Consider the following 25,690-nt stretch of genomic DNA (forward strand, 5'->3'; position numbering starts at 1 on the left):
TGAGTTGCATAATCTTTTTTTCTGATTTACCACCATGCCCTGTGTTCAAGTGTCCACCTGAATCAAAAGAAAGAAGCTTCTGATGACTCTTGAATCTAAAGAAAGATATGTCATACACTATGAGAATCTCAAATTTTTAATAGAGAAAAAGGTTCATATAGTGCAAATTCGTAGATTCCTCAGATTCAAGGATTGAGAGTGGTTAAAGCCTTATACTGAAACTAACACAAGACACAGAACACTTGCTACATCAGATTTAGAAAAAGACTTCTATAAATTAATGAATAATGCTGTCTATGGTAAGACCATGGAGAATATTAGGAAGCATGTAGATGTAAGACAAGCCTCTGATCCAAAAAATGTAACCAATTAGTGGGAAATCCAAAATTTCAATTTCTTACAATATATCAGGAAGATTTGTCAGTTTTTCAAATGGAAAAGCCATGGTTCAAATTTGACAAACTTATCTATGTGAGAGCTGCAGTTCTGGTTATGTCTAAGCTACACATATTGCAACTTCACTATGATACAATAAAGTCTTTTTTATGAAAATGACATTTCTCTTCTGTATATGGACACAGATAGTTTTATATACCATATCAAGACAACAAATCTGTATGACGATATAAAACATCCTAAGTTGGTTGATCTCCTAACTTTGATATTCCTTCTCACAACAAAAAGGTGCCTGGCAAACTAAAAGATGAAAAAAGTAATGATATTATTAAGGAATTTATTGGATTACGAGCAAAGATGTATGCAATTAGATCAGAAAAAGATATTATTAAAAAAGCCAAGAGGTAGGTAGAACTATAGTAGAAAATAAACTCTCCTTTGATGAATATTAGAACTGTCTCAAAACTAAGTCTCCGAAAGTAAGGGAAGAAAAAAGAATCGAAAGTGTTGATCACATATTAATCACAAATAAAATAAGAAAAATTGCCTTGGATTCAGAGGATGACAAGAGACCGATTCTCTCATGTGAAATACATACATTACCATGGGGTCACTATTGCCTAGGAGATGACAACCAATGTAATATTTGCCAATAAAAATAATGAATCTTTTTGGGTTTAGAAAACAAGCTATGGAAGTGCCTGTTCAGAAAGTCTCACCAAATTTTACTAATTTCCTGGTCTAAACTAAACTGACTACTAATTATTCACTTGAACAGTATCCTAACAGAATACAATGATGATACTGGTAGAATATTTTATATTTTTAATAACAATCTAACTTACTACAAATTCCTCATTGGTGGGAGACTGCAATTCACCATTAATCCTGAGAACAAGGGTGAGATAAATATATTTACTGGGAGTAATATATATTGTATTAAACATGATAAAATTGATGCTGTCACTACATATGATATATCTGCAAATGATTGTTTGTATATAGAGTTGCTGCTAGGAGATTATGATAAACTTATTCCTCTGTTTTTAGAGTTGAAAATTACTTATCCTTTAAAAAATTACAATTACCGAAATGCCTAATGATATTTTTGGTCATATAAGACACAATGATAGCAGTGATGAAATTCTTGTACTTGATATTAGAGTCAAAAAATTACGTACTGATGTACGAACATTACAGGAAACTTTCAAATCTAGTCTCCAATCTGAGATAACTAGCCTCCAGTCTCAGTGTCTGGATCCTATTCTCAAAATCCATGCTGAACTCAAATCCTTACTGCTAAAATACACTAATTTAGCCTCAATAGACAATCATCAGAACTTAGAAGCAAGTGTAGGCAAATTTCAAAATGAGGTTGAGAAATTCATACAAGCTCAGAACAATTAAAACAACAATTAAATATCACTGTCCAACAAAATCGAAGTTCTTGTCTGTTAAAAGTAAAATTGGGGGTGATTCTAATTGAATTTGATGTGCTGATTTCAAATCTAATTACAGAATTTTTCCATCAGCCATGAAGTTTGAGTAACAGGGTACATACAAAATATCAGGTACATACAAATCTCATATAGTCTCATAGTAATACGATGCAATATTATTTACAATGGCATATCTACAAAGTCTTCGAACTTGATTTTCGACTGTACTTTGCTTCAGGAACATCTCTTTTTAGTGTCCAGCAATAATCTGCCAACATATTTGGAGTCCTGGTAGCACCTTTCCATTTCACCAATTTCCTGGTGCAAACGTTCTCCATGTTCGTCGCTCATTTTCCGAAGGTTTTGCGGGAAGAAATCGAGGTGGGAGTCTAAAAAGTGTATCTTCAGAGACATATTACACCCCAGAGCATGATAGTTCTAAATCAAATTACTGACAAGTTCTGTGTAATTTTCTGACGTGTAGTTTCCGAGGAAATTTATGCAAACTTCCTTGAAAGATTGCCAAGCAGCCAATTCCAGCTCATTTAGGCTCTTTTCAAAATCATTGTCTTTCATTAGTCTCCTGATTTGAGGGCCAACAAATATTCCCTCTTTTAGTTTCGCCTCAGTAATTCGCGGAAACTTCTCTTTTAGGAACATAAATCTACTACCCTCATGGTCCATTCCTTTTACAAAATTCTTCATCAGCTTTATGTGGAGAGGAGGCAGTAAGATTTTGTCTGAACTTGCAAGTGGTGGATGAACAACATTCTCCTGTCCTGCGATACGTAACTCTCTCTTCGGCCAGTTCCTTTTAACATAATGATTTTTTCTATCTCTGCTGCCCATTTACACAGGAAACAGCAAAATTTGGTGTAACCTAGTTGAAATCCTAAGAGGAAAGCAATAACTTTTAAATCTCCACAAATCTGCCAAAAGTATTTACAGTACTGAATATTTGTTAATAATAGCTTCATGTTTTCTTAACGTTCCTTCATGCCCCAGGAATATGCTACGGGAATGCTTGGATATTTATTTCCATTGTGCAGTAGCACTCCTTTCAAACTTGTTTTCGGAGAGTCTAAAAAAAAACGTCATTCTTCACTTTTATGGACAACACCTAGTGACACTAATATACCATCGATATTACAGCAGAAAACAAGGTCCTTATCTTCAGCATACATATCTACAAAGTCTTTTTGGTGTTTCCGGAAAAAAGTAACTCTAGTGTCACTCTCCAACAAATGCCATCCTTTTAATCGCGATGCAAGCAGTTCTGCTTTACCCTTACTTAACTCTAGATCTCAAACTAAAGCGTTAAGATCCTCTTGAGTTATTAAGTGAGGTTCAGCTGTTGAAACACTTCCCACAAAATCAGGATCATTATGCAGTTCACTAAATTTGTTGGGAACACTTTCACTTTCTTCCCTTACATTTATGTCATCTGGTGGAGCAGGTATGGGAACTCCAGGTCCATGAGGCACCGGTCAAGTTGCTGATTCTAGTGATGGATATTTCACTGTATGCCTTGATTTCGAATTTATACCAGATATATTTGTCAAGCAAAAATAGCAGTCTGTTATATGATCCTTAGGTTCCCTCAATATCATAGGAACTCCAAAAGGCATATGACGAGATCCTTTCAGCCAACCACTCAAAAGCGTTACACAGTTCGCACAACAGATATCAGGGGCCCATTTCTTATTTCCGTCTATCTCATTGCCGGATCCTGTGGCCGAGAGGTTAGGACATCACGCTACGACACCAAAAGTTCCGGGTTCGAATCCCGCTCAGGCTTGGTTGTTTGTGAATGTCCATTCATCAATTTCATCTCTCATACCCATCTTTTCAAATTAGCCAAGAGGCACAAAACGCGAAGTAAAATAAACTAAATCAATCAATCAATCAAAAATCGTCTACCTTATTGTCATAAATCAATCAATCAAAAATTGTCTATCTTATTGTCAAAGTAACACTCATAAGCTCTTCTTACACGAGGAGTAAATGTTCTCCTATTTGTTTTTAAGGTCAACTCACCACAGATATAACAGAAATTCTTCATGTCGTTTACTCAACTTCTTGACATGATTCTGTCTTTGCTTCAAAACACTCACTGGAACTGAAGAACACTCAGGAAAAGCTTCTTTCCTCCAGACAACTTGCTACTGATATGAGAAGTAGACATGACAGTTAAATCACAGACAGCATTGTGTCGAAAAGTTAATTGTTGTCAAATTTTTCAGTTGGATTGTTTAACAAGTTTAATTGTTGTCATTCATGCAGACATCAATGGCATAAAGTTACTAGTGTATTGTTGGAGCAAAGACATAGAAAAAAATATTACCTAACAATCAGCTTATTATGGACTGCATGCTGCAAAAATAATGCAGAATTATATTTTTTTTGTTACAAAAAATGGTGGGTGATTGACAATTTCTGACTTCATTTTCGGAATCAGCAGGTAGCAAAACATAAAGAACCGTTGAAATTTTACTTTTAACAAAACTATTGTTGGACAGTGTAATCAAACAAACATTATTCCTACAGACATACAAGCTATTATCCAGAGTATTAAAACTCAAGAAGATTATGATAGTATAATTGCTGATTTGCGTGAGCAGTTTAAATCCTTTGAGATTCCTACATTGGAAAATATAAAAATTGAACTACAAACAGGTGAGCTGCACACTGCCATAACTGAAGTCTAAGTCAAACTTCAAATATTAGAAAATTTTATAAATAATCTACCCTCCACCAGTGAACGTAATGCCATTGCTCGTAATGTTACTAACATCAAACTCCAGCTTGAGACTTACGGGGATTTTGAGAGAATTCAATGTACCATAGCCCACATTGAGGATACTTTGACAAAATGAAAACTGAACTAAATAGTGTCCAGGAAATACTGGAATCAAAATTACATGACATTACTGAAACTCTGAGTATAGTACAACAAATTACTAAGCTGGAAAATCTGAACACTGAATCTGAATTAACTTATTTTCATAATTTGATAGATGACATACAAAACAAATTAGAAACACTTCAACAATCAACACCTACACAAAATGACATAATACAACTCCAAAATACCTTAAGTACTGTAGCTAATGCTACTGATTTAAATGATGTGAAAGAAGCTCTGACAATACTTCAAGATACTGTAGCTAGCTTACCTACTTCACAGAAACTAAGAGCTGTGAAAAGATCAGTAAATAGAATACTAAAATCTGAAGATATTATAAACATTCAGGTGGAAATTGCACAAATTCAAGAAACTATTGCCACTTTGCCCACCACCCAAATTTTCAGTGAATCTCACTCATCATTTATGGAAATCAGAAAACAAGTACATGATGTTTGTAGCCAAAGCTCCAAATTGAGGCTTGTGGAGAGTTTACAGCAAATTATTTAAAATATTAAGCTTCAAATTGGGACTATAGAAACAAACCAAGAATCCGCCTTATTAAGTTTCACCACACAGCTTTATGATTTAAAAGAACAATTTAAACAACTGTATGTTGATGTGATAATCAAATCCAGCTATGATTAGATTGTTCATACTATAGGGGAACACTTGGAACAATTGTTGAGCAGATTGGATGAAGTAGAATCTAGTCACTTACCTCTGTTGAGATTGTCAGACTTCAAAGTATTCCAAATACTAGAGCGCATTGGACATATGTTAAAGCTGGTAATATTTACAAATTATATTCTTACTCACAGACTCATGAATTGTTACTCATTTGTACTATTCAATTTTTAAAATTTGGATATTTGAAAATGGGAAAACAATTTGAGATGCCACTTTTCACTATATATAAAGAAAAGATTGTGTGTTCACGGCACAAATACCAATTGCATCTTGGGATAATACAGTGACTTCAATTTAAAAGCGGTACGTAAGGTATATTTGAGTCTTGTTTTTGTTGTTGTCGTCCGTTATGTTATGTTAATGTCCGTTATGTTATGTTTCTGTCCGTGAGACAGGGTCTGTACGTAACGTGAAACACCGACGTAGGAGGACTGTACTAACACAAGAGGCAGTGACTAATATTAATGAAATAATGACAAGATCTCCCCACAAACCTTTACGACGCCTAAGCTATGAGACGCAAATGTCTGTAGGATCAGCCCATACAGCAGTGAGGAAAATGTCGAAATTATATCTGTTGTATTACCAACCACGGTAATATGATATAATAAATCATGTAGGTTCGATTTTATACAAAAATTATAATTCAATCCATAACTAAGAATATACAACATGGCTAACTCCATGCTTGACAATCCAAATCAACAAAACAATTGAACATCTATATTCAAAGATATAATAACATCATAGATGTTTCACAATCTAGCTACTGCAACTTTCCCCTTCTTCCAAATGACAGCTGCAGCCTGTCAGGTGGTTTCCTCCTTCTTAAAGATCGTCGTGGACTGTTCACTGCGGAGGCGGTAACAGCTTCCTCTCACCCAGTCTGCGGTCTCTCCTCGCACGCCCTGTCCTGCGCTGACACGGAACCATCAAAGACCCAAAAGTCATCTTCTCCACTGTCTGTATCCGACCAGCTAGATTTAAACTTCACTTGATGCAAGTGTACCCTTCTCGTTGTTCCACCGGCATTGCCAATAACAAGCGTCTTCCTAAATGACCAGTAACTGTGGCTCGTACGTATTTCGGAAATCTGGATGTATAATTTCTTGTCCACACCGTACTTCCGACTGATTGTAATTCTTCGTTCTTATTGGTCTCATTTATCACCACTTCCTTATTAGAACAACTCTGAACTCCTATCTGCTGAAACATGAAATTTTGCCTCCAATTGGGCCATAAAATATCCAGCCAAGGTCTTCCTACAATTGGTTGTGGCAGATTTTGTTTACATACAAAAACATTCATATTATATTTGTTATCTCTCCACAATACATCCAACATAACCTGAACTTCTAATGCTAATGGTCTTCCATCAGCATTTTTCAGATTGATATTTGCAGGTTGAATCTTTAAATATGGAAAAGATTGATCGAGAAATCTTTTATCAAACACACTTACAGAAGCTCCAGTATCGATCTCAAAATTAACTAATTTACCATCACAATTCAAATCAATTGTACATTTGTCAGCATTATGCAAAGTTCCAACTACAGAATTGAATTCAAATTGCCGTCCTTTAGTAGAACCATACTTGTACAACGGTAACTGAAAAGTGTGCAAGGGCTTGCGTGAAATTAACAATTCTTGATGTTCCTTTTCTGCATTCGACTTAATAGAATCTTTATATTCTTTTGAAATCACATCAAGAGACACATTATTTAAGCAACTGTTAAATTCAGCGGATTTACTTTGTAAACTTGATAAGTTTTTATCTGTCGGTTTATTACGAAATCTACAAAATTTCTGAATAACATCATAGATGTTTCACAATCTAACTACTGCAATATCCATATCGAATTCAAGTTTTTCAAGAATTAAAACAAATTGACTTCTATAATCTTGTACACTACTGTCACTGGTTGGACTTCATTGGGAATGAGATCACTGTGTTGGACTACGTGTTCTTTCCCAATAAAGCATGGTTTCACCAGAATGGTTACTTGTCTTTACAAAATTATCGAACATGGAGCTCTGAAAATCCCCATCTTTTCGTGGATTCCCCCCTCCACCCTCAGAAAGTTGGTGTCTGGTGTGTCATATCCAGGCGGTGAGTGGTAGGGCCCATTTTTATTTAAAAAAAAACACAGTAGATAGTGAAATTTACCAAAACATTATAATACAGTTTGTTGCAATGTTGGAACCAGAGGAACGTGAGACTATGGTTATGTTAAGAGATTTCTTTGGACTCAGGATTATTTCAAAGGGAATGTAGCCCGCCAGATCCCCAGATCTTTCAAGTCCAGACTACTTCTTGTGGGAGGTTTTGAAGCAAAAAGTATACAGGCAGAATCCACGCACCGTAGAAGAGCTGAGGCACCACATCACTGAGGATATTAGGAGTATAACTGTAGATGTCCTCCATAATGTTGCAAGAAATATGGAAAAACGTGTTAACATGTGTATTCAAGAACAAGGTCATCATTTTCAACATTTGCTTTAAAAATCTTACTTGTATATTTTGTATATTGTATATTTGTTCTCCATACCGCTTTTAAATTGAACGCACTGTACAACCAATAAATATAAAATACATGAAAATAAACAATTACCAGACACACTTTTTAGACAAGATATAGTTAATGAACTTCACAGACCAGCTCGTCTTAACTACAAACGACTATCTGTGGTAAATAAAAGAATTGATGATTTGTGGCAGACTGATTTGATTGAAATGAACACAGGAAATTTGAAAGATCTGAATAAGATAAATCATGGTTTTAAGTATTTGTTTACTGCAATAGTCACTTTTAGTAAACATGCTTGGGCCTTTCCTCTGAAATCTAAAACTGGATATTGTGTCACTGAGGCCTTTAAGTCTATTTTTGAATACGGCAGAATACCTCGTCACCTACAGACAGACAGAGGAAAATAATTTTACAATTCCACATTCACCAAATTAATGGTCCAGCATGACATTAGACATTATTCTACATATAGTTATTTGAAACCTACCATAATTGAGAGATTCAAAAGGACACTAAAAATCGAATGTGGAAACAGTTTAGTTTGCTAGGTTAACAATTTTATCTGATCTTGTTCATAATTACAATAACTCTATACATAGAACCATACGTATGAAGCCTGCTGAAGTAACTAAATCTGACGAATTAAAATTGATTTCTATTGTTTACTGTCCTAAATATCAACATACAACCAATAAACCCAAGTAGAAAGTAGGAGATTAGGTGAGAGTTAGTAAATTGAAACACCATTTTGAAAAGGGTTTTACTAAAAATTGGAGTACAGAATTCTTCACTGTTGTTGAAGTCTTACCAGCAAACAGGTATACATATATAATAAAAGACAATTGTAATGAAATATTGAAAGGAAGATTTTATGAAGAACTTATCAAAACTGAATACCCAGTTACATATCTTATTGAGAAAGTATTACGTAGAAAAAACAAAAAAATATTGAAATGGCTGGGACTTCCAGAAAAAGTTGGATTACCACAGACAAAATAATTCTATGACAACAACATGGAATGTGGTAAGACGTTTGCCTGATTTACTAGAAATTAGAAAGAAAAATGGTGAGTTTCTACCTCACAATATTAGGTGTCTCATTGTAGGTCCATCTGGTTGTGGAAAAAATACATTACTTGTAGATAATTTTTTGCTTGCCCCCATTTGGTTAGCCTGGAAGAACAGACACTTGTAGGTTTTCTCAAAAAGTTTGGACCAACCAAAATATCAGCAGCTTATGAAACTGTATGAAAGGCTGGGCATATATACCTTTGGATCAGAAATAAAGCCACTTGACCATTGTCTTGTAAACTCGGTTGTAGTCTTTGATGATGTAATTTTAGAAAATCAAAATGAAGTACGTATTTTTTTACTCGGGGGAGTCATAGGGGAATAGACTGTTTTTATCTGGCTCAAACCTAATCTAAGATTCTCAAACAGTTACTTAGGATAATACAAATCTAGTTTGTCTGTTTCTTCAGGACCACATTAATCTTAAAAAAGTATAAAATGGATATGTAGGAGAAAACTTAAACTACAGTCAATTTTCAAAATTCTGTTCTTTCTGCTGGAATAAAGATGATTTTGGATTTGCCACAATTGATATGATTCAAAAACCAAAGAATGGAAAATATCGAAACTAAATTAACAATTTTATAAATATTGAGTCATTATAAGATACGTTGTAACGTTATAAATAACCTATGAACAAAAATGACAAAACATAAAATTAAAGTCAATTTGAATTTTCGTGACTACTTTGCTAAAAGACTTTAAGGTTGGAAATGTGCGAATAAAGGATACTATGAACAACACAAACGTCAAGATCAACCAATTATTGATGCTATCAGTGGTCTTGGTACAGAAATTAAGGGTGTCATAGAACACAATAAGAATCTTAAAATGAGCTAGTGCCTTTTTCTGCTAGAAATTATGCAGATTTTCCTAGTATTCATACTCCTCTAATACTCCAACAACCACCTACTAAGGCCATAGGAGATTCAGAAAAAAATTGAATTAGGTCCCTTGGCAAGAGATTACATGAGTAACGGGAAATTTGACAAAGATGAAGTGTTTGGATTATATCCAACCATGGAGCCTAATGAGGGTGTAGTTTGGAAAATTGGAAGATCTAGAGTTACACTTCTAGGAGATGACGTAAAAGTCAATTTGGGTTGAGCAAATAGCTGGTCTAGATATCTTGGCGCTGTGGGACTGTGGGAACTCATCACCAAGAAACATCCTAGAGATTATACAGATGAATATTACAAGAGTTACTCAGAAATTTTAATACTGTCTGATGCTCTATACTAAAACAATGATGCTAGTAAGAATAGAGTTAAATTTAGCAGTGGATACAATAACAAAAATTTGATTAAACCTATACGAAACCAACTTAAAACTGGTAGTGGCATTAAACACTACAATACACTACCCAAAGAGTTTGTGTGTGAGAGAAAACTCATAGATAGATTGTTGGTTATAGCAGAAGAAAATGCTGGTAAAAGTAATGAAAAAAATAGGCATTGTGGATATGATTAGTATTAAACTAGCCAATTTTATTGTAAATGACAGTAAAGGAATAGGATACTTAATCAAAATAATTAATACTCTACCTCCCAAATTCTGTCACTTAGTTAATGACATTATTAACAAACTTCATTTCGAAATGCACTTACCTGGTTCCCAATAATGTAGTTCAGGGACTAAACTCGAACAAAGACTGGAGAAAGGAGACAAAGGAATTAATCCTTTGGATATATATTGTAAAAACCATGACATTGTGAAATACTTACAATGACCCTAGTGTTCGTCACAAGGCTGATCAAAAATTGGAAGATGTAGCATTTTGGAAGACTAATCAGCAAAAGTTATTTTATTTAATTTCATTCTTCAATAAATAGCAGCATTAGGTACAACCATTGTCACGAATACAAAACAAAAATTAGGGTGTGGACTATAATTATATATATATAAAAATAAATACACATTATGATGAAACCTAAAGGTGTTGTATGCCGAGTACCTTATTCAGACCTCAAATCTTTAGGATCCTTAGACAATCTCCTCACTAAAAAACAACAGGAGAAGAATAAATCTTGTTTGAGTAGAGGTCATGGAATAATGAAATTAACACTTAGTACACCTCAGTTAAAAGATTGCAGAGTTCTAGAAAAAATAAACACACTGGTGGCTTCATATTCAGTATTCCAGCTATTTTAGCAGCTATAGGTGATGTGGAGTGTCTAGCAGGAGGTAGTGCAGCTATAGCATAAACAGTAATTGACGCAAACAAGAACAAAGCTGAACTAGATGAGAAGAAACGTCATAATCTGGCAATGGAGAAGAAAGGTAAGGGTATTAATGCTTTGAGAAACTATAAAAAATAGAACCATGATACTGAAAATATGATTACGTTACTGAAAATTAAATACTTCAAGGGTATTTTCATGTCAGATTCTCTACCTATCAAGAGACTATATAAAATAGAGTCTGGAATAGTCAATTAAGATAGTTTCAAAAATCAAGGCACTCACTAGATTTGTTATTACAAACAACCTAACCTAACTTCGTTTTTGAATGTTTTTTGTTTGGTGAAATACCACCATCAGGCTTAGTTAGTTATCTTAACACTTCTAATCTTATAACAAAAGGGCTCACATGTAAACCATTGTAAGTGACATTTTGGTTATTTCTGAGTTCACTAAGAAGAATGGTTATTAGCAGCTATATTGTAGATTAATTGTTTTCGTGTTGTTTTTACCAATTTCTCAACGCTTTACTGAGTCCAATGGAAATTGTATGACATAGTAATTTAGTAGTGTATAATATATGTTCTGGGTCATTTATTTTGTATTTATTCATTTTACCCTGAAATCAGCTAATTTTCTAAGGGAAAAATATTCAAAAAATCCAAATTTTTCCATTTTTATAGCATAAAAAATAATTATGTTTTTTTATCAAAGTTCAATTACTCATTTATATAAGTCAAAATTCGCTTTTCAAGCCTAAATCAGTATATTTTAAGCATACATTTACAATTATCATATTTTTAAGAGAAATAAATGTGTAACACAAATATTGCATGGATTCACATGTAACCTAATTTTTTTACTTATATAAATTGTTTTCGTTTTGCTGCCCGGTAGGACCCTGATTGTCTCCCTGGAATGGATTGTATCACTATAGAACTGAGTTCACCGCGAACTTCTTAAGGTGTAAAGAAAATGAAGGCACTTAGTAAAACCATAACGTTATATTAATAATAAATATGTACACATAACACGTAATTACACTCTCCTGCACTCCTGCCTCAGTAAACTGTGTATATGAAATGGGAAGCCGGTTTTACAATAACACGTCACTAGTTCTTCACTGAATGATATCAGCACTGTAATGTTCCTGTGATACTGAACTAAATATCAATGCACTTCACTGATATGCCGAATGAAACGTAGCCACGTTAGGCTTACGTTTTTGATGAATATCCGTAACGCGGTGACTTTCGGCTGCTGCCGGAGTGACTTCTGCACCAACACTGGCATAAGTAAGCTACCGCGCAAAGATGGCGGCAACTAGGCACCGCACCCGATATGAACTGACCAATGGGAGTGCAGGTTTCTTAAAGCACTGGATATACACAAAATAAGCAATTGGTTATATAGAAACAAACGCATAGCAAAATGAGCAAGAGACAAGTTCTGTTATATGCGAATACAAGAATATATAAAAAGATATATCGTGGTTAGTTTTTAGAGATAATTCTCCAACACAAATCAATAGTCTTGTCACGAGAATTCTTTGCATTCCAAACATTCCTGAGTGTGTGCACTTATAGGAGTGTGAAAACATTAAGGTATTAACCTGTTAACAATGTCACATCAATAATACTGGCTTGGGAATGTCATGACCCCCCTACAGGGGGAGATCATGTGACTTGTGCTGATTGGTTGGCTATGGGGAATTTCCCGATTAATAGTTAGTCACATGAATTTTTGCATTCCAAATATTCCCGAGTGTGTGTGTGTGTGTGTGTGTGTGTGCAGATTGATGCACTTACAGCAGGAGCATTGAGACATTGACCTTTTAAGAATGTCACAAGGTCATGTGACCTCTGATGACTGGTTGCCTAAGAGTATAAATAGAAGGTTGCTGTCTGTTATTCTCCCCCCGTTGGAATGTTCACATCCAACCTAACACTAGGGGATATATTGTCAATGTTTTTACTTCAAAGAGCGTCTTCTTCCCAATGTGGAAAAGGCACAATTTTACTTAAAGCTCTTTTGTAGAGTCCATTATTAGTACGCACTGTGGCTACGCGCACTAATTTATCCCTTCCCGGAAACACTTCTTGAATGACGCCGACTCTCCACGAGAGTGGTGGAAGATTGTCCTCCTTCAATAGCACTGGTGTCCAGGCTTCAAATTCGACTAAACGGCTGTCCATTTCTGTCGCTGCTGCAGACTATGCAGGTAGTCCTGAGACCACTTCCTCCACACTCGCTGCTGGAACTGCTGTATGCGCTGCCATCTGGATAATCTGTTGGCAGCCTGATCTGTAACGTTTGGTTCAGGAAATGAGGTTAGAGGACCTCCAATAAGAAAATGACCAGGGGTAATGTAGCTGAATTCATCATGAGAATCAGGGAGTGTGGAAAGAGGACGGGAGTCGAGGCAGGCCTCTATTTGGCATAGCAGAGTTACTAGTTCTTCGTATGTCAGCACGGCGTTTCCTGCTACTCTGCGAAGATGGTATTTCATAGACTTCACTTCACACAAAAATCCCTCCGAATGATGGACTGCGTGGTGGAGAATACTTCCATTGGAAATTCTCTTCTGCTGCAAATCTGTTGATGTCCTTGTTGAACTCTTTTGATTAAAAGAGTTTACGTAATTCCTGCAATTCATTTTTAGCACCATGGAACGTCGTAGCATTGTCGCTAAAAATACTTGCACACTTTCCTCTTCTCGCGGTGAAGCGTAGTAGAGCTGCGATGAAGGCTTGTGATGTCAAGTCTGAGACAATCTCTAGATGAATTGCCCTTGTAGCAAGACAAGTGAAAACTGCAATGTAGCATTTTCTTGTGTATCTGCTTCTTGCTGCTCTGGTCTTGATGTGGTATGGCCCTGCGTAATCAACGCCTACGTGATGGAATGCCTTGCTGGGTCTCACTCTACTGTGGGGTAACTTACCCATCAGCTGCTGGGCGGCTGAAGCCTTCAAACAATAACATATGTTTCACTGGTGAATGATCTGTTTGACCACCTGTCGTATGCGAGGTATCCAGTATTTCTCACGAAGTGATGATATGAGAAGCTGTGGACCAGCATGCATAAGTCTCTTGTGTTCTGATGCTATCCGAATTTTCGCGAAATGACTCTTTGGATGAAGAATAATTTGATGTTTGCTTTGAAACTCCAGTTAACTGTTTTCCAATCTTCCTCCGACACGAATTACTTTTTCATTGACGAGAAATGGATGAAGGTTCCTCAAAATGCTCTTGTTGTGTACTTGCTGCTTGCCAGACAAATCTTTGATTTCCTGACAGAAGAATTCATGTTGTGTTATCTTGATACAGGCAAGTGTTGCGCTTTGAATTTCAAAGGTGGTAAGGTCTTCACTCCTTTTGTCTCTTAAGTTTCTGCAATTGCTGATGAACCTTTTGCAGAGTGACACTACTCTCAGTAGCTTGGATAAACTTGAATATCTAGATATGATTTCTTCTTTAGTTGTTACATGAGTGACCAATGTTGTAGCTTATACCTTACGCTGCTCTGGAATAGTGTTGTCGTCTAGACTGAATGTTAAATTGGATGATCGCTACTGTGTCTCGTCTTCTTGGAACCAGTGATCGTTTTTGCATCGACTCCTCGTGAGATCAGATCTGCAGGATTGTCTTTTGACGGAACGTGCTTCCAATCACTGACTTGTGTGAGTTCCTGTACCATAGCAACTCGGTTGGCAACAAAAGGTTTCCATTTACTGGCTGGTGACGCCAGCCAAGCTAGGACGATTTTTGAGTCGGTCCATAGATGAATGGTGTCTATACATAGATGCAGTATGGGCAATGCTTTGTGTACCAGTTTGGCTAGTAGAACTGCCGCACATAATTCCAAACGTAGAAGAGTTGTTCTCTTCACCGGAGCCACCTTGGACTTTGAACACAATAAGTTCACACTTATGTGACCCTCTGAATCAATTAATCTTAACAAGAGAACACTGCCATAGTTTCTCTCTGATGCATCAGAGAAACCGTGAATTTGAACTTTACGTATGTCGTTATGTATTACATCGTTAATACATGTGAGCTGCGAATGAAGATGACGCCATGTTTTCTGCAAATCTATAGGAAGCGGATCATCCCATCCTACATTGTAGAGCCATAACTGCTGCAGGAATGACTTGTATGGGATGACCACTGGCAAAATTAGTCCGATTGGATCGAACTTGGCGCTTTGAGAATCCCTTGAACTAAACCACGTTTGCTGCTACGGCAACCTTACTGTTTATGAGAAATTCATCCGTGGATGGGCGCCATGAAATTCCCAATGTCTTTGTGCCTTCTGTGTCGATTTGCACTAGGTCCTGTACTGCCTTATATTCTTCTGGAATAGATTGGTACACTGCCTTGCTATTGGAGCACCATTTACGTAGATTGAATGCTCCCTTCTGGAGTAATTCTGTGAGACTTTCACGCAGCTTTATTGCACCTTCAATGCAATGATTTCCTCCCAGAAAATAATCAATGTAGAAGTCATGTGTCAAGACATGAGTGGCTACTGTGAAATTTGATGATTCATCTTCTGCCAACTGTTTGAGGCATCTTGTGGCCAAGAATGAACTTGAAGTTAATCCATAAGTGACTGTGTTCACACTGTAAATATGGATCGGTTCGTCACGTGATGCTCTCCATAAGATGCATTGAAGTGGTCTGTCTTCTGAATGCATGTTAATTTGCCTATACATTTTAGCCGTGTCTGCAGTCTGTGTGATTTTGTGTCTACGAAATATGAGCAGGATTGAAAATAATTCTTCTTGTATCGTGGGACCAATCATCTGTATACTGTTCAATGATTCCCTCGTAGTTGTGGGCGAGCTTCCATGAAAACCCACTCTGAAACGTGGGTTTTGCTTGATTGCTTGATCACACAGTGATCTGGAATGTAATACAGTACTTTGTCTCCTTGTCTCTGGATATATCTTCCAGTGTCCCAATTGGTTGCATGTGATGGAGTTGTTGGTACTCGACCATGAATTCTGTGTACTGTCTTTTCAATTCCATGTTTCGGTCAGGTCTTCTTTCTAATTGGTTAAATCGTGAAATCGCTGTTTGCAGAGAATCCCCAAGAACGGATCTGTCCTTCTTCAAGGGTAGCTTGAATGTGACCTTCTCGATCACGAGATGTAGTTTCCTGGAAATGTTTTTCACAGGCGATTTCTTCTGGGGAAGCCAACTTATCATAGAACTGCTTCAATTGCCGGAATCTCTGTAATTGGAAATTGACTGTATCTTCAGTGCGAACAAAGAATGACTTTGAAGGTCCGTTCGTAGATGGTGCATTGGGAATCCTTCCTGCTACAATCCATCCAAATTCAGTGTTTTGCAACGCTGGATAGTTTCCTGTTCTTGAAAGTTTTTCTGGCTTGAGAATCGTGTAGAACACATCTGCAGACAGAAGTAGGTCAATGTTGCCAGGTGTATGGAAGCTAGGATCTGCTAAATGTATATCACTCGGAATTCCCCATGTGGAAGTTTCAAGCCTCTGCGCTGGCATCGAACCTGTGATGTTTGGCCAGATGGAACAAGATATATCCATGGTGAATCCACTTATGCTGGATTTAATCTGCGTCTCCATGGTGTGAAAGGCTTGCACTGTAACTTCTTTCATCCCTTGGTTTGGAATTCGGCGTCTTTGTTTCTTGATGCGTAGGTGCTGAGCAGGATTCTCTGTCATAATATTACTCTGCTAGGCTCCATCCAAAAGTGCACGACATAGGAGCCAATCGACGTATGCGTTCTTGATCTTTATGACTGCTGTGGCTAGGAGAACTTGCGAAGTTTCTCTGTTTTTGACAGAACAATATGTTGCTTTAGTCTGGACATCATTATCCTAAAAAGGAGTATCATCGCCTACTGCCGATTTACTTCTGAGTTGACTGGGCTGCTTCTGTGTTTGACGTTCTCTGCTGTTCTTATCTTCATGAAGAAGGGAATTATGTTTCTCGCCGCAATACTTGCAAGATCCTGCCTTGCATCCTGACCTAAATCCCTGGTGATCTGACTGTCCAAGCCAATTGAAAAAGATCTGGTTGTCTCGAAGAAATTTGTACTTCTGAGCTATCGTAGCTGCTTTGAAAGAACTGCGCACAAACAGCGGATCCTTATTATTCTTCATAGTATCCTTGCAATACAGGCATGAAGGAGATACAGTAGAAACATACGATCTTGAAGGAGAAGGATGCGCAGGTTTATGACTTTGTTGTTTGGTGTTGCCACTAAACTGTGGTTTGAATGTTGATCTTTCATTGGAAATTGGTTTGACTTTCTCTAAAGCCTTAGTTCTGTGCTCTAGAAATTGAAACAAACTGTCAAGAGTGGTGAATTCAGAATCATTCACTTCTAATTCAAAAGCTTTTCGTGTGGTGGCATCAAGCTGAGAAGTAAGATGTTGAACTAACACTAAATCTAATAGTGAACTATCTCCTGCTAATAATTTTAACGCTGAGATGGAGCTAATAGCTGTGTTTGTGAACGCAATTCCTCTGCGTTTTCTCTCGTCACTGGTTTTATATGCAAAATATCATTGACGTGTGAAGCAGCTATGAGACGCTTGTTGTCAAAACGCTCTTGGAGTTGTTTCCACGATACACCGTAGTTGCATACTGTAATTGGTATGCTTTCAATAATTTGCAATGCCTCACCCTTCAGTGCGACAGGTAAATACTGGAATTTCTGAATATTTGAAATATCGGAATTATCGTGTATGAGCGAAGAAAGTGTGTCTTTGAATGATACCCATTGGGTGTAATTTCCACTGAAATGTGGAAGCTCTTGAGACTTGCACGAAGCCCTGTGTTCATTTTCCGCGCCGTCTGTATTTGAATGATATCCCTCAATTAATGTTAGCATCTGCGACTTGGGATCGAAATATGAAAGTTCGATTGTCTCTCGAACTGCCGTGTGTTCATCGTCTGTGGCTTCAAATTCAATGCAATCCTGAATTTCTTCTAGCTTGGGCCATAATGTGTTCAGTTGCTTCAGCCGAATCTTGATCTGTTGAACGTTCGGCGCCTCTGGATCAACACTGCTAATATACGACTGTAATCTCGTTATTTGCCCCCCCGTAGGCGGCACTTTGCTTTAGAAGATGTGCTAAGTCTGCCATGCCTCAAGGTGAGAGAGACTCAGCAATGCGTATTGAAATGAAAGGAATAAATTATGAAATATTGAACCAAACACTGTTGTACTCACCGATCTGGCATTCACTGCACCATCTGGGCATCTGAAATCCTGGTTAGGCTGCAACACTGCGGGTAGTCGTTGACACTGACGAGTACTAGAACAGCTGATGCACGGTCGCTATGGTGATGTCACATCTGCACGTGTGAGCTGCTTGATGCACCTCTCCGATATACTTTCTCCTCCCTAGAATTTTCCCGCACGAAAAAAGCCAGTCCAGGCCAGGAACAGAAAACTGCAGTATAAACATAACTCAGGAACACACCACGAGTGAATGACGTCATGTCACTGGTCGCGGACCGAAAGTTCCTCGTACAGCGCGAGGGGCGAAGGGAGCGGAGTGTGTCACGTCACTGACAAACGAACAGCGAATGCACTGTCGGTCGGGAAAGTCCCGATCGTCCTTCAGCCACGTGTGTGTGTGTGTTTGTGTGTGTGGACATTGATGCACTTATGCGTGCGTGTGAATATCGAGGCATTGACCTGTTAAGAATGTCATATCAATAATACTGACTCGTGAATGTCATGCCCCCTGTGGGGGCATGTGACATGTGCTGATTGGTTGGCTAAATCGAATTTCCCGATTAGTAAATTGAGGCAATATATATACGTGTAAATGTTTTGCTAATGTGGTATGCAAAAGCTCAGTCCTTGGCCCCTTCAGAGATTCGAATCCTGTTAGGTTAAACAGCATAAAAATTTAATCACGGCCAGCAAGAATTGTCATATGGACTGACGATTTACTTTTTAATAGACCTAATAATAAGTTATGACTTGTGCTGTCTTGCAAGTCTCGAGTTTGATATCTGGTGAAGGAATATGATGCCACTATAAACTTTATACAAAATATGCAGTCCCTGAATTGAGATGGACGAGGCTTATGAACCTCGACCTATACACTTGTACAATCTGGCAATGAACGGTTGTTTCTTTTTATTAAGCATAGCAGTGTGTTTTCGCTTATTTTAATATCAGGCAACAATGTTAGAAAGTGTGTGCATGGCCCTAAGAATACAATTTAAAATCACTAATGTGATATGAACCTCCCCTTCACTTGTGTGTATTTGAATATGCGAAAATAAAGCACTTTGAATAATCGAGGAAAACAATCACAAAGAGCTTGCAATGGTACATAGAGGGGTTACGAGTTCAAACTTCAGAGATTTTTTGTTAATCTGCAACAATTTGTGGGTAAGGGGGTCAATTGTAGCTGTTGGTGCAATACACTTTGAAGCAGACGTGTGTTTTCTAAGTGCCCCACGTCAATTTCATTAAAATAACCATTATTCATCCTCATCGTTGCCATTAGCCAAAATAGCCTTGCTTCTTCTTTTTTTACAAATTTTCGTACTGATATCCGTATGCCCTGAACCCTTGCAGATTAACAAAAATCGTCTGAAGTTTGAACTCCTGACCCCTCTCTATACCATTGCAACCTTTTTTGTGATCGTTCTCCTCGATTATTCAAAGGGCCTTATTTTCGCATATTCAAATGTGAAGGGAGGTTCATATCACATTAGGGATTTTAAATTGTATTCTTAAGGTCATGCACACACTTTCTAACATTGTTGCCTGATATTGAAATAGGCAAAAACACACTGCTATGCTTAATAAAAAAACATCCATTCATTGCCATATTGTACAAGTGTATAAGTCAAGATTCATAAGCCTCGTCCATCTCATTCCAGGGACTGCATATCTTGTATACAGTTTGTGGCATCATATTCCTTCACCAGATATCAAACTCGAGAGACTTGCAAGACAGCACAAGTCATAACTCATTATTAGGTCTGTTAAAAAAAAATCAACAGTCCATATGACAATTCTTGTTGTTCATAATAAAAATTTTATGCTGTTAAACCTAACAGGATTCGAATCCCTGAGTGGGCCAAGAACTGAGCTTTTGCATTCCACATTAGCAAAACCTTTATATTTATAACCTCAATTTACTAATCTGGAAATTCTCCTTAACCAACCAATCAGCACAAGTCACGTGACCCCCCACAGGGGAGGGGGCATGACATTCAAGAGCCAGTATTATTGATGTGACATTCTTAACAGGTCAATGCCTCAATGTTAACACGCAAGCATAAGTGAATCGATGTCCACAGAAACACACACACTTGGTAATGTTGGAATAAAACTCACCCATACTTTTATATAGAGTTTCGCCAACCTATCCCTTTGCATGGCCACTCAGATCCTCTGGCACTAATTTCCGTACACAAACTTCACTTCCGGTAGGTCAGTGAGACATGCTGACTTTTAATAAAAGCTACGAAAACCTATGACACTACTTAGATTCATTCACCAAATCATCTGCTTTGAGTCTCCGATGCTCTGGTGAAGTCTGTTCAGCTTCTATCGCCCTTGCCAATCCAGCAAAAGTGAGAATAATAGAGAGCAACTTTCTATTTATACTCTTAGGCAATCAATGAGCAGATGTCACATGACCTTGAGACATTCTTAACAGGTCAATGCCTCAATGTTCACATGCACCCGTAAGTGCATCAATCTCCACACACACGCACACTCAGGAATCTTTGGAATGCAGAATTCTCGTGACAATACTATTGATTTGTCTGAGGAAAACTAGGTTACATGAGAATTCTTGCATGTCACGCAAGTTAGGTTCCGGAAAATACTTCCTACACAGTGCTTTATATATCACCACTGCCATCTAGTTGCAAATAAATGTACTTGGAGAACATGAAAGCAGTAAGTATTTGTGTGATGCTGCCATCTAGTTGCAAAGAAATATACTTGTTAGGATAAGATTCATTGCTCAATGACTTTAAATATCATCGGGTAGCAATACAATTAGCTGAAGACATATGATAGAGCGCTCTTGAGTTGACATAGCTATTTGCTAGACGTTGCATATTGCTAAAATACCTATCTATTTGTATATTTCTCATAGCGCCATTATGTTACGGATTAATTTCTAGCACAAACAATGTAAAAGATTAATTAATACATATGGAAATATGCAAATACAGTATCTTCGGTTCAGATAAGTGGACCAAATTGATACTAGGGTATATTGTTAAAATTTTTAAAATTGAAGTTGGGTTCAATTATTTTTTTACACTTAGAAAAACAAATAAATTTCGCTTTATTTATTAAAAAAGCGAAATTTTAAAAAATGAGGAAGTTAATTAGAGTTAGAATTAGAAATTATCTAAATCACTGCTTTCTTTCTGAATTATATACAGTATGCGAAGTTGTTATTATTGAAGGGCTCGGGTGAAAAACAAAATGGTTTCTTGAATTTTATTGAGAGAAAAGTCTCACAGACTCCTCCCTCCTGGGTAAGTACGTTTATCGTACGCTATAGATAAGCTGGGGTTAAGATCTGGCCAAGAAAGTAGTCCTTCACAATATCCACTAGCTCTTCAATCATGGTGCCATCGAATATTCTAAGACACAAATTAAAGACCACGGTGCCAAACAACTCAAAATTATAAAATTTTCACGAGACACGAAAACCTGAATATAGAAATGAAATGTCGAAGAAGTAAGGGGTATTCACGTGCAATAGCTAGAAGAAACAGTAACATACATATTGATGGGTGCGGTCTCAATAGCAACTGTTGCACGCCGCAAGTGGCCGAACAGTGAACTATAGCCTCTGCAACAACCAGACTGCTCCAGGAGCTGTCTGCGATGATGCGCCGGCAGAAACACGCCAGGAAACTCCTTTTCCATCCCTACTACGCAACAAACCTGTGGAGCTGTCTGATTCTTGCACCAGCAGACAGAGCATTTATTTCATGATAGATTACAACAAAAGAAAAATTTTGACCAAAAAGTGGAGCTGACTTTGCCTTTCAAAGCGTATCAATCCCTAAGATTGTATGTTTATTTTATTAAGTCTCTCTGAACGCTTCATGTTGACCAGGGCATTCACTTGTTTTTCTCAGCTGTCTCAAGCCTCTTAGGCATGTTTACAATGCAGTGTTGTGCCATGCAAACCTCCTGAGCATTCAGGAACAGGTAACACTTCTGGTTTTAGAGTCAGCGGTTTGCATGGTAGCAATTATGATAATCACACGATTCGGCGATTCGGCATCGAGGAAGAGCTCGATGGCCAGGGAATATAGAGGTGAGACAAGCTGGGAGGTGACTGACTTTGGAGATTGAGTGGAGAGAGAGAAGGTGGTCAGCAAGGCAGTAGGTGAGGAGTAGAACAACGCTCTGGTCGACAAATAGGAGAGAAACTTACAGAGGACTTCGCTATTTTCATTCAGCTAAAGACTTCAGATAGACAGGTAATTATCCTACACCCAGCCATGATACAGGTTCAACGGTTCGCAAAACCCAACGAGTGACCATTGTCTTTTCAGTAGTTTAATTCCTTTGTGTAATTTGTACCTTTCGCATGCCAAGCGATAACTCGTCATGTCAATGACGAGTGGTCTCATCAAGAGGATGAATGATGAGTAGTTTACATCACCCCAGCAATTAATTGCAGAAACAACTGGTTCAGATCCCTTCATTCTATAGAATGACACGAAAGTGGGCAATCGGACGCACGATACTTTTTCCGCACTTCCTTGTCCTACATACGCGTATGGTCCTCATGAAAGACCAAACCATTGATGCAGAGTTCGTACAGATGGCAGGGAAGAAGAGCAATTTATGCCCTGAAGAAGTAACCGAAATTGTAACTTGTATTTGGAAATACTCTCCCATATTAATTAAATTGCAACATTCAATTATAATAATACAATTATAATGATAATAATAATAATAATAATAATAATTATTATTATTATTATTATTATTATTATGAATTTACGCTAATTCACTTGGTAATGATTTCACATTTTTAAATAATTTTACAATACTATTATATTACAATATTTGTAATGAGAATTGAAATAGTATTATCATTCTTCCCGACCTCCGTGGCGGATTGGTTATAACATTGTGTCACGATGTCAGGAGTCCTCCGTCCTCGACATGGGCGTTCATCGTGATTGTTCCTTCATCAATTCAGCATATCATCTTCATCTTCGCGATTAGACAGGCGTGGCAGAAGAAAGTGAAGTAAAATAAATCAAATCAAACAATCAATACTGCAATTCGTGGTGAAAATATATCACTATTACCATGAAATGATTTTTTAAAGATGTATGGAAATCTACATGACATTTATCATCAGGGGGGATGTTTTGCTCTTTTGTCCCCGCAAACTGCGTCTATGTTTCATGCTTGTTGGCTACAACGAGATTTTCAAGTTTATTTTCTTACTTTGTGAGCGACATGTCTAACAACAAGTAACAACGGGTACGTCTGGAAGATGTTTCGCTTCACCATGCTTCTTCATAATTCGCCTCGGATTATCTCTGCGAAACCTAAGATTATCCGATGGAGAAACCAATGAGCATGTTAAAATACATGCATTGTGTATGGCAAATACACAAATGCAAAAAGTGAAAATCAAATTGCATATAGCAGCATGCCATAAAGATACATTAAGGGGAGGTGGGAGTAGGAGCCAACACATTCTGGATGTCGGTCATTTTTTAGGTGATATGATGAGCAACAAGCTCCGGCCGTTTTAAACCCGAAGGGTTGCGCCCAGGTTCTCATTGATTTGAGGCTGGGCGAGTTCCGGAGACAAGGCCGGAATAATCACGACCTTAGATAACCCACCCCAGGATTCCTACTAGGGTCTCCAGCGTGACAGTGAGACTCTCTTCTAACTAGACCACCGTGGATTCCATTTGGAAATGTCAATCATCAAAATCAGAATTGGAATATAACAATACTTTCTCTCGATTCAAATTGTGTAAGTTGCTGTCCACTTGATCCACTCCACCCAAGAAACAGCTGTATTTGCTTGTTTGTACTCATTAGAGTACACATACATTGTGAAAGGGTGTTTCGCCTAAATCCGTAGCTAGCTAACATTCACCCTCTAATAATCACTCCATGTATGTTCAATGACAAATGCCTTTCTTTGACCCACGACGTGATTGTCATCTTCAACCTTCAATCTTTATCTTGATTCACTTAAGGATCAAACAATTTTGAGTAACCCAAGGAGAAAGAAACGAATACTGTTCCGAGATCTTTCTCTATCCTGTGTATTGCATTTCTCAATGCACTACTCCTAGTGGACCCTATGGTCGAAAACGGCCAAAGCATAATTCGTGACGTAAAGAAAGGAGACGATCTAAATACGTATAAGCATAAATCATTAGTATGTTATTGTTTAAAATTTCAACTATTACATACACGCACAAGAAGAACATATATTTTGAACACGCCCTTATGACTCACTCTTGGTGACAATACTGCACAGCATACGTCAAAGCGTCTTCTTATCTAGAGAGAAACTGCTTCATTGAGGTTAGAAAAAAGGTAAAACCTGATAGTTGCGACACCATGGACAATTAAAACCCTATATTTGTTTTACGCTTATTGCAATTCAAAGAAGTTATTGTGCAATGCAACAATCATAACAAATTAAATATATGTTATATATTATAACATGCGTTAGTAAAGTATGACCAATATTTGTTATATTTTATGTTGTGTATTGCTTTTGTACCTAAATAAATCTATTTATATTTATGTTGTAATGTAGTTGATGCTTTGTAACTTTAGATGATTGTCTAACTGTTATAGTATCGTTTCATCTGTTGCGTATTCCTCCATTAACAGTGTGGAACGTCATAACGGTAGTCATTCCAAGTGGCTTCGTGTTTTTAATTATGTACATTTTCCCCTGGTTTAAACAATTTTGTACATACTCGGATTTCTCAATCAGGAAGGAATACTCTTTTTAAAGTACTAAAATTTTTACAAACAGAAACTTACCTTATCTTGAGAGATGTGTGTTTGCTTGAAATGTATTTGAGTGTGTGCTCCATCTTCGCTTCAGAGAATTCCCTCGCACAGGTATAAGTTGGTTCAAACACTTGTGTAAACGTTTCCTTGACTTTCATTTCCATCCTTCTCTTTCGAGTTTCGGGAGGTACAAAACACTCACGAGCAGCCCATGGTGGATGGGGTGGAGATTTACAGTGTGCCTGTTCCACATGGATCATTATGCAATATTCTAGGAGTCACTGAAAAGTAAAATGATACAATGAATGGAATGAGTCCTAGATATTCTGAAACAATACTCTGGTTTTTGGTAGGCGAACATCATTCAAATACAATCAATGATGAGTTTTCCAATAAATTTGTACTCGGCAAATTATAATCCCTTACTCCTCTTATTTCCTTACACCATTTAAAATAAAGGGTGAAAAGAGA

General features: G+C 37.3%; 1 protein-coding gene across 1 annotated transcript in view; it reads right to left on the reverse strand.

Moving 5' to 3' along the window:
* Positions 1 to 25,322, reverse strand: part of LOC146004866 (uncharacterized) — a 337,298-nt gene extending 311,976 nt beyond the window's left edge. Inside the window, exon 1 of the mRNA XM_083143893.1 lies at positions 25,250 to 25,322. Within this exon, the coding sequence (XP_083000019.1) occupies positions 25,250 to 25,302 (53 nt within the window). The 5' untranslated portion in view covers positions 25,303 to 25,322. The remainder of the gene's footprint in view (positions 1 to 25,249) is intronic.
* Between the last annotated feature and the right edge of the window lie 368 nt (positions 25,323 to 25,690).

Source organism: Lepisma saccharinum, chromosome 22 (assembly GCF_977018435.1).
Source record: "Lepisma saccharinum chromosome 22, izLepSacc3.1, whole genome shotgun sequence".
Lineage (NCBI taxonomy): Eukaryota > Metazoa > Arthropoda > Insecta > Zygentoma > Lepismatidae > Lepisma > Lepisma saccharinum.